Source organism: Bos indicus, chromosome 2, assembly GCF_029378745.1.
Source record: "Bos indicus isolate NIAB-ARS_2022 breed Sahiwal x Tharparkar chromosome 2, NIAB-ARS_B.indTharparkar_mat_pri_1.0, whole genome shotgun sequence".
NCBI classification, from domain to species: Eukaryota; Metazoa; Chordata; class Mammalia; order Artiodactyla; family Bovidae; genus Bos; species Bos indicus.
The window spans coordinates 103,342,783-103,356,882 of record NC_091761.1 but is presented as its reverse complement, the minus strand read 5'-3'; the positions used below and the strand labels follow the sequence as shown (position 1 = coordinate 103,356,882).

Below are 14,100 nucleotides of genomic sequence, written 5' to 3'. Positions count from 1 at the left end.
AATTTCTGTAGTGTGATTATTCTGAATGAATAATTATATATTTAAAGAAAGACTATTTAGAATTTATAAGTTCATCCATGGTGGCAGATTTTGTTTAACTTTCATATGACATCTCTTTTTGCAACCAAAAATAATTGGCCATCAGCTTGAATGGGAAGGGAGTTTGAGGGACAATGGATGCGTGTATATGTATGGCTGAGTCCCTTTGCTTTCCACCTGAAACTAACAGTATTGTTAGTTAGTTACTCCTATATGAAATAAAAAATAATAATTGGCCATCATTATGGAATGACTCAGCATAATCTATAATTTAACCATTGTTCTCAAAATAATGGTTAAGAAGCAGAGTGATAATCAGTTTGTGATGACCAATTTTACATTTTATATGGGATTTTATACTGATGATAGGGAAAGTTGTTGTCATCAAACTCAAATCCCAAACATAGTGAAAATACACAGATTACAGAATCCAAGGAGTTGAATGTGTCCTCTGTGGTCATCCAGCTCCTCGTTATTCAAATGTGATTCATGGACCTACGGCATTAGTGTTACAGAAAGGCAAACTACCCAGCCACGTATGCACCTATAGAATCAGATCCTGCATTTAAGCCAGGTCTCAGATGATTTGTGTGGTACATGAAAGATTGAAAGGCACTGATCTACTCCAAATTTTCATGTATGTTAAATGTTACATTTTGGATCGTTAGTTGGCTGAACTGAGGTACCAGATAAAAAACATTTATCTGCATTCTCTGTGATTCCGAGGTTTGAACACATGCTTTTTTGATTCCATTTCACAGTGCAGCCTCTGGGCTCTATCCCACATTACAACACAGAGGTGACTGAGACCACCATCGTGATTACATGGACACCTGCCCCAAGGATTGGCTTTAAGGTAAATTGCAGATGTTTCTAATCTCTAGTGATATAGCCCTGAGGTGCCCTCGTGTTTCTGGATGTGGTTAAAACAGGATGTTTCAAGAATCGGGTGACTTGGGTTTTATCCTGTTTCTGTTCATACCTCTCTGGCCACATTGTCAGGGCATCACAATACTTCTGCCTCCCTGAATTGCTGGAAAGATGAATTGAGGCTGTAAAAGTGCTTTGCAAAGAAGAAAACATTAGTATGAAGCTGTTATTTGTTGTTATCTTATTTTCTCTATCCTTTCCCCCAGGGAATTACATTTAAAGATATATATAGGGAAACCACATTTGTTGTGTTGTTCTAAATAGGTATCAAGTTCACAAAAACCAATTTAGGGAGACCAATTAAACTCAGAATAGCTCAAAAATCACATTTTTATTCAATCAGTTTCATCTCAACTTGTTCAGAGCCCCTTGGGTGAATCTCTTAATAGAAGTTAAGATTAAGCTCTTCCCTATAGATCTGGATACTTGTTTTTTTAAACTAATGGTATTAGGGAAGTGAGGAATACAAATGAATGTATTTAAAAGATTTCCTTTCTTTGGAATTTAGAGTGTGGAGAGAGAAATATTTATTATACTTGAAAATCAAGACTAAATCCTAATAATTGTTTGTTTTAAAATATATACCAAGACCACTTCTTTTTTGAAATATGCAATAGCATATTGATAATTACACTACTTAAATACAGAGAATCCCTTTTTGAAGATCATCAATGTATCTTTTAAATTTCCCTTAGTAGTGTCATTTGGACTTTCAGAAGCCTTATACCTTACTAAGGCTGCCTGCAGAGTTGAACCCTGATGACACAATATTACCTAGGTTTTTTTAAATTAAATACTAAAAGGGTTGAAAATTCTGGGCATAGTAATCTTAATTCTTCTTTTGTAACATAACAATCTTGCATTTGAAGCTGTGAATATACTTCTTCAAAAGGACTGTTTTTGAAGTACAAAGTGTTACAGGGGCTGGTACCTAAGTTGAATGTTAGTAACTCATTAAAGAGAGAACTCGAGGATTTCTTCCAGCAAAAAGAAAATAAGAAACGAACGGACATGTAGCTGAAAGCCTTTGTGTACTTCTGGTTTGTACCAGGAGGTTGTTTATCAAGCGAAGCAATATGTAATGATGTTTCTCTGGAACCTTCCATTATAAACTACCTTAACTTAGTTTTGGAAGATACTTGCCTTAACTGGCACCCTCCCCACAGTTCTGGGGAATTTCCAGTGAAATTATTTAGTAGAGCTAAAGTAAGGTCCCAACTTATTCCCAACTAAAAGCAGAGTACAGTTCCTGAGGAGTCCACATTATGCGAAGCGTAACCACAAATTCTCAGCAGTAACCCAGCTCTGGAAATATTTGTCCTTGGTGTTGATTTTGTCTTCTTTCTCCTAGCTGGGTGTACGACCAAGCCAGGGAGGAGAAGCACCCCGAGAAGTGACTTCAGAGTCAGGAAGCATCGTGGTATCTGGCCTGACTCCAGGTGTGGAATACGTTTACACCATCTCTGTCCTCAGAGACGGGCAAGAGAGAGATGCGCCAATTGTGAAGAAAGTGGTGACACGTAAGAGTTCCTTGCCTCTTTTCATATTTTAAACTGTTGGCACTTTTTAAAGGTAACTGATAGAGGTATCGCTTTTTACTTATGATAATGACACAAGGGAAAGATTTCATTCCTACTTATATTATTAGCTATTCTCTAAGTCTGGAGTAGCAAGTTCAACTGATATCATATAATTCATGACATCAGAAGTGTTCTTTCCATATCAAAAGTTATCTGTGAATTGACAACACAGAAAAAGATTTCAGCAGTGTTGCAAAATTTAAAATAGTAAAAAAAAAAGTGCTCTCAGAGAATTGCTATCCATCATGGTTTTACAGTACAACTTCTTTATTTTTACTGGTAATCGAAGGAAGGGAGAGAGGGAGGGGCGGGAAGGAAGGGAGAGAAGTTCTACAGCTCAAGCACTTTATGCTAGTTTGTGTACATGTGTGTGTGCATGCTAAGTCACTTCAGTCGTGTCCAGCTCTTTGTGACCCCATGGACCGTAGCCTTCCAGGCTCCTCTGTCCATGCGATTCTCCAGGCAAGAATACTGGAGTGGGTTTGCATGCCCTCCTCCAGGGGATCTTCCTGACCTAGGAGTTGAACCCACATCTCTTACAACAACTGCATTGGCAGGCAGGGTCTTTACTACTAGCACCAGCTGGGAAACTCCATCCGAACTTTAACTTTTAATTAAAATTCTTTTCTGTGTAGCACTGTCCCCACCAACGAACTTGCACCTGGAGGCAAACCCTGACACCGGAGTGCTTACTGTCTCCTGGGAGAGGAGCACCACTCCTGGTAAGCCCGCAATGCGTCAGGACAGAATTCTAAGGGTGATGACAGGTAGAAACGACCTCACTTTTACAGAATGAAAAGACTTGGAAAAAATTAACTTACATCCATTGTCACAAATGTTACAGAACTGGGATTGTAACTTAAGTGTTCAGACTACCTCTCACATTCAGCGTCATGTATTTGGATCTTAATTATTAGTTTTACTTATACTCAATACTGAGAAATTTGGCTAAATGCATTCCATGATTGTTTTTTTTAAAGCTTTACATAAAGCTTTTATCTAAACTCGTTCACACATATTTAGACCCATGTTCTGTAGCCTGCCAAGTTCCTCTGTTCATGGAATTTTCCAGGCAAGAATACTGGAGTGGGTTGCCATTTCCTCCAGGAGATCTTCCCGACCCAGGGATTGAACCGGTGTCTCCTGCATTTAAGTCTGTTTCTTTACCTGCTGAGCCATCAGGGAAGCCCCATACAATCCTAATATGTGTAGAGATATCTATGACAATATTCAAGTATCATTATGGAATGGGGCAATGGCAAGAGAAATTTTAGATATTCCTGATCTTTGTCAAGTCTATGAAAAATGTTAACTAAAATATTTATCATTGGTTATATTGGGGGAATTACTATTGAGATATCAGGATATTCATTATTGGGAAAATTCCAAATTAGAAACAAATGCCAACTAATGTTGATGGCATTAACATTAACTACTATGTGTACTTATTAGATGGCTTTATTTTGCTTATTATTTCACTGTTCTGATTTGTACTCTCATTTTTTAAAAATAGTTCTTACCTTTGCTGGGATACACAGTTGAGGCAATTATCTCTAAATCGGATCAATATGTGCTGTCACACACAATAAAGCTAGCTCAGAATATCCTTTTTAATTCCCTCTGAAGTAAAGTGATTTTTGAAGTTTTCATTACCTGTAGAAGCATCATTTAAGCCCAAACTACACTATTTCCAGTTGAATCACTCTTAAGTTGAAACTTTTAGGTTGGCAAGTTTCATGCTTGTCAGAAGCTAGATCATTAATATTTAGTCTTAATGGATGGTTTAGTCTGTCCATCTGAATGGTCATTAGCACATGTAATGACCCAAACATTCATTTCCCATCCAGTTGGAATTCCTTGTATATACTACTTTCAGTTCAGTTCAGTTCAGTCTCTCAGTCGTGTCTGACTCTTGGCAACCCCATGAATCGCAGCACGCCAGGCCTCCCTGTCCATCACCAACTCCTGGAGTTCACTCAGACTCACATCCATCGAGTCAGTGATGCCATCTAGCCATCTCATCCTCTGTCGTCCCCTTCTCCTCCTGCCCCCAATCCCTCCCAGCATCAGAGTCTTTTCCAATGAGTCAACTCTTCGCATGAGGTGGTCAAAGTACTGGAATTTCAGCTTTAGCATCATTCCTTCCAAAGTGGTCACCTTATTCCTAATTATAAAATATACCATCATTTTCTCCCTTTTTAGTAAGTTTAACTTAAACATACTTTCTCAGTTTACTCTTTGTCTGTCCCTGTGACTCTCTGGTCATTGCTATTTTAATTTGAATGTCTCTCTCCTCCCCTCAACCCTCTCACTGCCCCACTTCTATGATTTCTGAAGTCTTCAGCAGTTAATACACTATTTTTTTTAATTTGGCCATGCCATGTAGCATATGGGATTTTAATTCCCTGACCAGGTATCAAACCCAAGGCCCTGCATTGAAAGCGCAGAGTCTTAACCACTGAACCACCAGGGAAATCCCAATATACTTTTCCTAGAATAAATAGAGTCACCTTTGTTCTTCACTTTTTCTCCTTTCCTTATTGTTGAATAGTATTAGTCACTCAGTCATGTCTGACTCTTTGCAACCTCATAGACTGTAGCCCGCCAGGCTCATCTGTCCATGGAATTCTCCAGGCAAGAATACTGGAGTGGGTAGCCATTCCCTTCTCCAGGGGATCTTCCCCACCTATAAATCCCCTAGGTTCAGACCTTATTTTAATAAACGAGGAGAACCTATTTTGGGGAGTATGCCTAAGGGTGAGAGCCAGTTCCGTGCTAAGCAGGTATAATAGAATATCCTTCAGCTGTCCTGCAAATGACCCACTAAGGAAAATCAGGGCACACATGGTAGGAGGAACATGGAATGTAAGACAGAAGAGCCTTTGGTAATCATTTTCCCTTTCCTAGGTTGTCTTTAAACTGAGGATATTAATACCTTCCTCAAAGGGTTATTGTAAACGCTGAATGACAGTTGGTGGAGTCTTCAGCACGTGAATATTGAGTCCTTTCCCCATTCCCCTTCGAGGGTGCATCAGTCTAGTAATTGGCTCTGGGTGGCAAAGGTTCCGGGCAGTAACTTTCTCCTTTCTGTTTTCTGCAGACATTACTGGCTACAGAATCACCACCACTCCCACAAACGGCCAGCAGGGATACTCTCTGGAGGAAGTGGTCCATGCTGATCAGAGTTCCTGCACCTTTGAAAACCTGAGTCCGGGCCTGGAGTACAATGTCAGTGTTTACACTGTCAAAGATGACAAGGAAAGTGTCCCTATCTCTGATACCATCATCCCAGGTAATGGAAAAATCAGCTCTTATCTTCAGAGAGGCAGTTCCAATAAGAGTGGGGATTAACCTCTTCATTCCCAGATGGTTGAGTGTGTCAAAATATGTTTGGGATTTAATTCTGACCTCCCAACCACACTCTCTAGAACCATGACGTCAAAGCCACTATTTGGACAAATGCTTGCTGTTAACACTTGCTTGACTGTCTGTGCTTCACTGGGATGCTTTTTGTCGCAATGGGTATGCAGTGGAGTGGCAACCATGGCATTAACTCTGTACTGTCCGCTCACGTGGAAATATTACTAAAACGATGTCATATGTCTGTACTCAGTACCAACAGGCAAAAAGTAATATGGTAAATGCATCCCATCTGTACATTTTTGCCTGATCTTACAGTCTCCATATGTGAGCACTGAAATAGCTCTTGGTTGACACACACATTCAGTTCTTCATCTTGCTATTTCAAATCCCTCTTTTTTTTAATTGAAAAAGAAAAAGGAAAAAGAAAGGCCACACTTTTAGGGTGTACTTTCTTGTGGTTGAATGACAACATTGAAGAGACCTGCCTTGGGATAGGTCTATTGTTCGTCCAAAATGAATCATGACGGAATGAAAGCGTTGGACAGATTGTGTTCTTTGCACAATTTGGTAGAATGCTTTTACTAATACTAATTAAATAACTTTGATTATGAAATGAACAAAATATTAACAGTGGCCTTGGACTCAGGCCTGTCTTTCACCTGAATGTGCTTTTGAATGGCACATTTTATACCATACATTCATAATGCGTTAGCATTATGGCCCTGATGTTGTCATGAGTTTTTCTATGGGAAAAAAAAGAAAAACTCATCAGTTAATTTTTTGGACCTTTTTCATGCAAGCTTTATTCTCCTACTAAAAAGTTTTAGATTATTTTTTAAACTTTGCTGTTACTTACTATAGATATTATATCTAGGTTCTAAGAATGGTTTTGATATCCCAAACAGGACTATAATCTTTAGACCCTGAGAGGTTCAAACTTTACTGTTTTGGGGATTTTCAAAAAAGAAACAAACCAAAAATCCCTAAAAGAATATTGTAACCTGTTTTATTCTCCCAGGGAAGCAAACTATTCATGGTGCTTAAAAAGTCTTTTCAGATAATTTGGAACAGATTGCATATTACCATCATTGCTTTAACACTATTTTACCACTAGTAACCTGATGTACACTGCTTTATTTTTTCCTCTTTTTTGCCTCTGTTTTCCTTTTGCCCTCCTTTGCTTTGTAACTCAATAGAGGTGCCCCAACTCACTGACCTAAGCTTTGTTGATATAACTGATTCAAGCATCGGCCTGAGGTGGACCCCGCTAAACTCTTCCACCATTATTGGGTACCGCATCACAGTAGTTGCGGCAGGAGAAGGTATCCCTATTTTTGAAGATTTTGTGGACTCCTCAGTAGGATACTACACAGTCACAGGGCTGGAGCCCGGCATTGACTATGACATCAGCGTTATCACTCTCATTAATGGCGGAGAGAGTGCCCCTACTACACTGACACAACAAACGGGTGAATTTTGAAAACTTCTGTGTTTAAGACATGGATGGTGTTGCATGCTGTCCCCAGTCACTCTGGTTAAATTTGGATGTTTCAGGGGAAAACCCAGCAATTTCCCAAAGATTAAGAGAGGGTAGATCAGGGGTTAAGGAGTGGAAGGCATATGCTTCACTGATTGGATGAAGACATATGCCGTAGTCTTAAGTACATTTTCACTGAAGCCATGAATATGAATTTGTATAAAGCTAGAGAAATATAGATACCTAATCTAACAAATTGCAGACCTGGAATTTTTTAAAAAAATCTAACATTTATACCAAATTGTATCAAGAGCACCAGTTAATAAGAAGAAATGTACTTCCAAAATGTACCATTAGACTCTTCCTTCTACTCTTTCATAAACTCTACCATCTTGTTTGTGAGTGTCTAAAAACTAATTGAAATTTAGGTTAGAGTGGAAGGAGGGTTTTTTTGTGGTAGGAGAAAAAGAGACTTTGGTACATTCTAGGTTTTAATGGCATGATAAGGTGAAGAAACTCCTCTTTAACCACAGACTGGGGACCAGCATGCAACATTATAAAGGTTCTCTGCCCTGCATGGTAAGAAACATGCTGAGAACCCATTTGCATGAACCCTTCTCACTCGTGAGTAGATTCACTGATGGAATTGTAGCTGTGGCGTAGCTGTAGTCAGTCCTTCAGGGGGACATTTAGGGCCCTTCTGTCTTGTCTGTGTGCATGTGTTTCTTTGGAAAGTATCGCTATGTTTCTCTTTGCTGTGTGGCAACTTAAGCCTCTTCAGCCTGGGATCAAATAATCATCAGTGATATTAATCATGTACCTTGATTTTATGTATTTGAAAGTGAATTAAAAGTTTTCTTTAAAATATATGGACGGCAGAAAGGTTAAAGGGGCCTAACAGTACTGGGTGTAGTGTTTTATTTTTAACAGTAGTTCACTATGACTTTAGATTAGATGAGACTATTTGCATGATGGTGACTCATTTCCTTTATGCATGAAATACTGGTTTTTACCTTTCCAGCTATCCTTGTTAAGCTTTATTTTTTAAGTGACATTAACTGAATCTTCCCTCTTATTTGAAACCAGCTGTCCCTCCTCCCACTGATTTGCGATTTACCAATGTTGGTCCTGACACAATGCGTGTCACCTGGGCTCCACCCTCATCCATTGAACTGACCAACCTCCTGGTACGCTACTCGCCTGTGAAAAATGAGGAGGATGTTGCCGAGCTGTCCATTTCTCCTTCAGACAACGCAGTGGTCTTAACAAGTAAGCATTCAAGTGTATTTGTTCAATAAATACTAGGCTAGCGCATAAGGAAAAGAATTTTGTGTTCTCGGGTAGGAGCAACAGAGATTAAGACAGATAAAACAGAACTACAAACTAGATTTCAAATCTAATGCACAGCTCTGTAATTTTGAAAGATGTTACATTTGTTGTTATTTTAATATATCTTTGATATCTACAACTTTTTAAAAATCAGTGGAGAAACACCAACTGTGAAGTTCAAAGACTTCAAACAAGTTCTGCTTCCAAATAAGCACATTAAAAACAAATGTGTGCCAAGAGACGTTACATGACTAAATCTCAGTGTTTAGTGAGAGAAAAAAATGAGGATTGAAGCTAGTGTCATGGCATCTGTTTTATTCTCATTTAAGTGTCAGCAGGTAATCTGTTTGGTATTTGAAACTTAGAAACAGTGACTGGTCACTCAGGGTAGATCAGGATTTTATTTTGAAGAAGGAGCCAGAAGTTTAATTTGTACTTCAAAAAGAATCTGTTAGCAGGATTTCTCTGAAGGCGGAGGACTTTTGAAAATAACTGACACTAAAATAAACAGCCACAGTTTATGGAAATTGTTTCTTTCTAGTTCCTACCCTTTTGAAATTGATATTTTTTATTAAAGAAAATAAAAGGAGACTGCTACATGTTGCTTTTCACATAAATATTGCTTCTCATTATTTTTGCTATAATAGTAAAATACACATATAAGAACAGCAAACATTTTTACATAAGGGAACACTAGCTCACACTTAGGTACACTACCTAATGATGGGCTGAAGACATCCTCCATCTTTCAGACGTATTTTAGAGAATGAAATACAAAGAAAAAGCAACTCAGCATGACCATAGTCCTGGTTTCTCATTTTGTGGTTGAGGGTGAGAAATCCTTATGTCTGCCTTTCAGTGGGGCTATGATTCTGTTCTGGAGCATTCTGGAATCAGTAGTTACAGCATCACCCATACACAAGGCTCTGCTTCAGGAGCACTGTCTGTCCCACATTAGCCACAGACCTGTCACGTGTTCAAATGTTCTAAGGTCTTATTCTAGATCCAATTCTAGATCTCAAGGTAGCCATTTTCCCCCAGAGAAGCCTTTAATTATCCTGATTATACAGTTGAAGCAACTGAGGTCTCCAGGGGCCAAGTCCATTGCCCCTGGCCAAGCAGGAAGGAGGAAACGGGAGTCCAAACATCCTGTTTCCTAGTCTCGTGATTTTTCAAAACTTTCAGGGTCCCCTGCAGAAGGGGAGATGGTGTAGCGGGAAAAGGGTCTTGTGAATAGGAATTCAAAGGTTAGAAACCTTACTCTGTATCTTTTTCGTGCCTCGGAATGAAAGGAGACCCAGGAATGTATATTCAACTCAAATATTCTGTGTGTGTGTGCTTCAGTTGCTCAGTTATGTTTGGCTTTGTAACTCCATGGACTATAGCCCTCCAGACTCCTCTGTCCATGGGATTTTCCCAGGCAAGAATTCTGGAGTGGGTTGCCATTTCCTACTCCAGGGGATCTTCCTGACCCAGAGATCAAATCCATGTCTTGTCCATCTCCTGCAGTGCAGGCAGATTCTTTACCAGTGAGCCACCTGGGAAGCCCCTTAAATTTTCTGTTCTTACCTTAATATAGCAGAATCCATCACTCTTGATATTAAGTATGACTCTTTTCAAGTAAAGGTTAATTGTTAAGACCATTGGTCTTGGCTTGGGTCATCTCCTGCGTCATCTTGGGCACATATATCAGAAAAGATAACTTCTCTGTGCCTTATTTTTCTCATTTGTCAGCTGGGGATAATTGTAAACCAAACTTTTGGAGGTAATGGATATGTTCATTGTCTTGAATGTGGTGATGGTTTCAGAAGTCTATACGATTGTCAAAATCCTTCAAATTAGACATTTTAAATATTGGCAGTTTATTGTTTGGCAACAAACCAGTTTTAAAAAGTTGCAGTCTCCTCCTTGTGTTGTTGTGAGGAGTATAAATGATATCTGCAGCGCCATAGTCATGATCACATGCCCTCAACAGACGCGCTGTTAAGTGAGTGACAGAAATATTACTGTGCTGCAGAAGCTCCAGCTTATTTTGGATGCAGCTGAGTCACACCCACAGAAGTGGAGTTGAGGGAAAGGCTTGAAGATGCTACAGGGTAGGGCGGCCCTTCCTCATCACTGCCGACAGCCCCTCTCCAGGTAGCAATGTTCACTTCAGTGTAAATAGGCTCTAGAACTGGACTCTTGGATATTTTATTAGTTGAAATTGTACCAAGGGTGCGTCAGGTTTTCATTCTTTCAAACACAGTATAAAAATAATTCTCATCTGTCTTTTCAGATCTCCTGCCCGGCACCGAGTATTTAGTCAGCGTCTCCAGTGTTTACGAGCAGCATGAGAGCATACCTCTTAGAGGAAGACAGAAAACCGGTGAGTCACGTGGGTGACACGCTTATAGAGTGGCTTTCACCTACCAGTTTTGAAGAGCAAGATTTGGTGCTGCTTCTAGCACTACATCTCCATTTTTGGAGGGAGCGGCCATTATCTTTAACCACTGGTCTTAAAAATTAAGACACCTTATGGGGATGTAAATGGGTACAGCCACTGTGGAAAACAGTGAGGAGATTCCTTAGAAAACTGAAAATTAAGTTACCATATGATCCAGTAATCCCACTCCTGAGCATATACACAGCCAAACTATAATTCAAAAGGACACACACAACCCTATGTTCATAGTGGCACTGTTTACAATAGCCAAGATATGGAAATAGCCTAAATGACCATCGACAGATGAATGGCTAAAGAAGATGTGGTACATATATTTATTGGAATACTACTCAGTCATTTTAAAACAATGAAATAATAATGCCATTTGTATTATACAAACAATGTTTTATCTTGATTTTGCCAGAAGTTATATCATAACTTTCCTCTTTATCTCTTCTTCCCCTGGATGGGAAAAACAGCTCTTGACTCCCCAAGTGGCATTGACTTTTCTGATATCACTGCCAACTCTTTCACTGTCCATTGGATTGCTCCACGAGCCACCATCACTGGCTACAGGATCCGCCATCATCCTGAAAACATGGGTGGAAGACCTCGGGAAGATCGAGTGCCCCCCTCTCGGAATTCCATCACCCTCACCAACCTGAACCCAGGCACAGAATATGTGGTCAGCATTGTTGCTCTTAATAGCAAAGAGGAAAGTCTGCCCTTGGTTGGCCAACAATCAACAGGTAACTTGTTTTCCCATCTGCAAAGAAACGCAGAGGACTTTTCCTATGCAGGCAATAGCTCTGTGACACAGCTTTGTGTTGTCTAAGTCATCATATCTTAAACAAAATAGATTACGGTTATGAGATAACTTCTTTATTCCAAGAAATTTCTTACTTGAATTAGGTGTATGTGCATTTTTAAGAACTAAAGTTTTATTCGAAAAGTTGAAAATGTTCTGTTTCAAAGTTCTCTTAAAAACAAAATCATTTTAATATAACATTATAAATTGTTCTTAGGCTATAGATGCTTAAGTGCTTAGGGAAGAAATATCATTTCTGTACTTCAATCTCAAATGGATTAACAAAAAGTCACAGAGGCAAGGAAATGTGGCAAATATCACCAAATAGCAAATACCTAAAGACAGGAAATATGGGTGTTCATTATATTATTTTTATAACTTTTACTTTGTTCCAAAATTTTTTCAAAATAAGAAGTTGAGGGGAAAACTCTTCAATAAACTTGAAATAATCATCTTGCCACGATTTGAATTGTCTCCTTGACCCCTAACCTAGCGTTGTTCATAATTTTTAATTTTGCTGATTTTGTATAGCATTTACATTATTATATGGAGGACACACAAAAGCAGTGTTCCAGAGAGTGAACAAAAGGTGGATCGGGGCATCCTTTGAAAGTTACGGATGTAAAAACTTTCCCTTGTGTTTCTAGTTTCTGATGTTCCAAGGGACCTGGAAGTCATTGCTGCAACCCCCACTAGCCTGCTGATCAGCTGGGATGCGCCTGCCGTCACAGTGAGATACTACAGGATCACCTATGGAGAAACAGGTGCGTTAGGGAAGGGCTTCTTCACACCCGATCGAGTCTTCTGTCATGGGTAACCTTAAAGCCCAGTATTGGATGCCTAATTAAAGAAACTTTGGCAAGTCCATTCAGTGGAGCCTTGATTTTTCTTAAGAGTGTGTAGGAAATATGTATGATATAACTTGGCAAAATCAAGATAAAACGTTGTTTGTATAATACTAGAGGGGAACAGTAGAGCTGAGGAAGAAGGATTGTAAATTCACAACTATATTATCAGTGGTGAAATGATAAGTAATTTGTTTTTCTCTTCCTTTTACTTTCCTGTATTTTCAAGACTTTATTTAACATGAATGTATTTCATTAAGATTTTGGAAAAGGACCCCAGTATATGAAATCTTTTATATATATATATAAAATTTGTTTGTGGCTCTGCTGGGTCCTTGTTGCTGCACAGGCCTTTTTCTAGCTGCGGTACACGGGCTTCTCATTGCAGTGGCTTCTCTTGCTGAAGAGCACAAGCCCTAGAGCACAGGCTCAGTAGTTGTGGTGCACGGCATGTGGTCTATGGCATGTGGGATTTTTCCAGGGATGTGGGTTCAGGGATCGAACCCACATCTCCTGCCTTGGCAGGCAGATATTTTTTTACCACTGAGCCACCAGGGAAGCCCAATATGGGCAGTCTTGAGTTGAGGACTTACCTTCTTTTCCCTTCTAATTTTAACCTACCACATGTTAAAGCTACAAGGTTAAAGTAGCATTTTAACTGCAATTTTTCTCTCAATTTTTACACACTCAAGGCTTACTACATACATAAATAAATATACTTTTCTGTTCAGGATCTGTTAATAGCACTCTTTAAAAGTGAATAAGCAAAGGTGTAACTTACCTGCTGCTCTCAATGTGTTAATTCAGTAACTCAGCAATCCCCAAGTGTCTGTCAGTCCCTCACACTTTGAACTAACCCCGTTTCAAACAGGAGGAAGTAGCCCTGTCCAGGAGTTCACCGTGCCTGGGAGCAAGTCTACAGCTACCATCAGTGGTCTTAAACCTGGAGTGGACTACACCATCACTGTCTATGCTGTCACCGGCCGTGGGGACAGCCCGGCAAGCAGCAAGCCCGTTTCCATCAATTACCGAACAGGTACTTATCTTCCTCTTGGACGACCCAAGCTTGTTTACTCAAAAAATTTTTACAGTGTTCTCCCAAAGTATTTTCCTCATTGTGGAACCGATTTTCTTTTGTAAAAAAGATGAAGCAGCAGCTACAGAGTTTTGAGCCAGATATATAAGAAGCACCCTAAGGGCAGGGATTTTTGTCTGTTTTGTTGATTGCTGTATTTCATGTGCCTGTAATACAGACAGGCACAGAGGATGTTCAGTAAATACTTGTTAATGAATGAGTGGATGAG

The 14,100-nt window shown here is 39.4% G+C and overlaps 1 protein-coding gene across 12 annotated transcripts in view; it reads left to right on the top strand.

Annotated features, from left to right (window-relative positions):
- FN1 (fibronectin 1) overlaps positions 1-14,100 on the top strand; it is a 69,203-nt gene that overhangs the window by 35,068 nt on the left and 20,035 nt on the right. For 6 of the 12 annotated variants that reach the window (XM_070771813.1, XM_070771785.1, XM_070771776.1 and 3 more), the window contains exons 21-30: positions 801-895; positions 2,321-2,489; positions 3,185-3,271; positions 5,650-5,841; positions 7,109-7,381; positions 8,476-8,658; positions 10,997-11,086; positions 11,623-11,892; positions 12,599-12,715; positions 13,668-13,832. In XM_070771813.1, coding sequence (XP_070627914.1) covers positions 801-895; positions 2,321-2,489; positions 3,185-3,271; positions 5,650-5,841; positions 7,109-7,381; positions 8,476-8,658; positions 10,997-11,086; positions 11,623-11,892; positions 12,599-12,715; positions 13,668-13,832 — 1,641 coding nt within the window. The remainder of the gene's footprint in view (positions 1-800; positions 896-2,320; positions 2,490-3,184; positions 3,272-5,649; positions 5,842-7,108; positions 7,382-8,475; positions 8,659-10,996; positions 11,087-11,622; positions 11,893-12,598; positions 12,716-13,667; positions 13,833-14,100) is intronic. The other 6 variants (XM_070771849.1, XM_070771804.1, XM_070771792.1 and 3 more) reach the window with 1 other exon arrangement.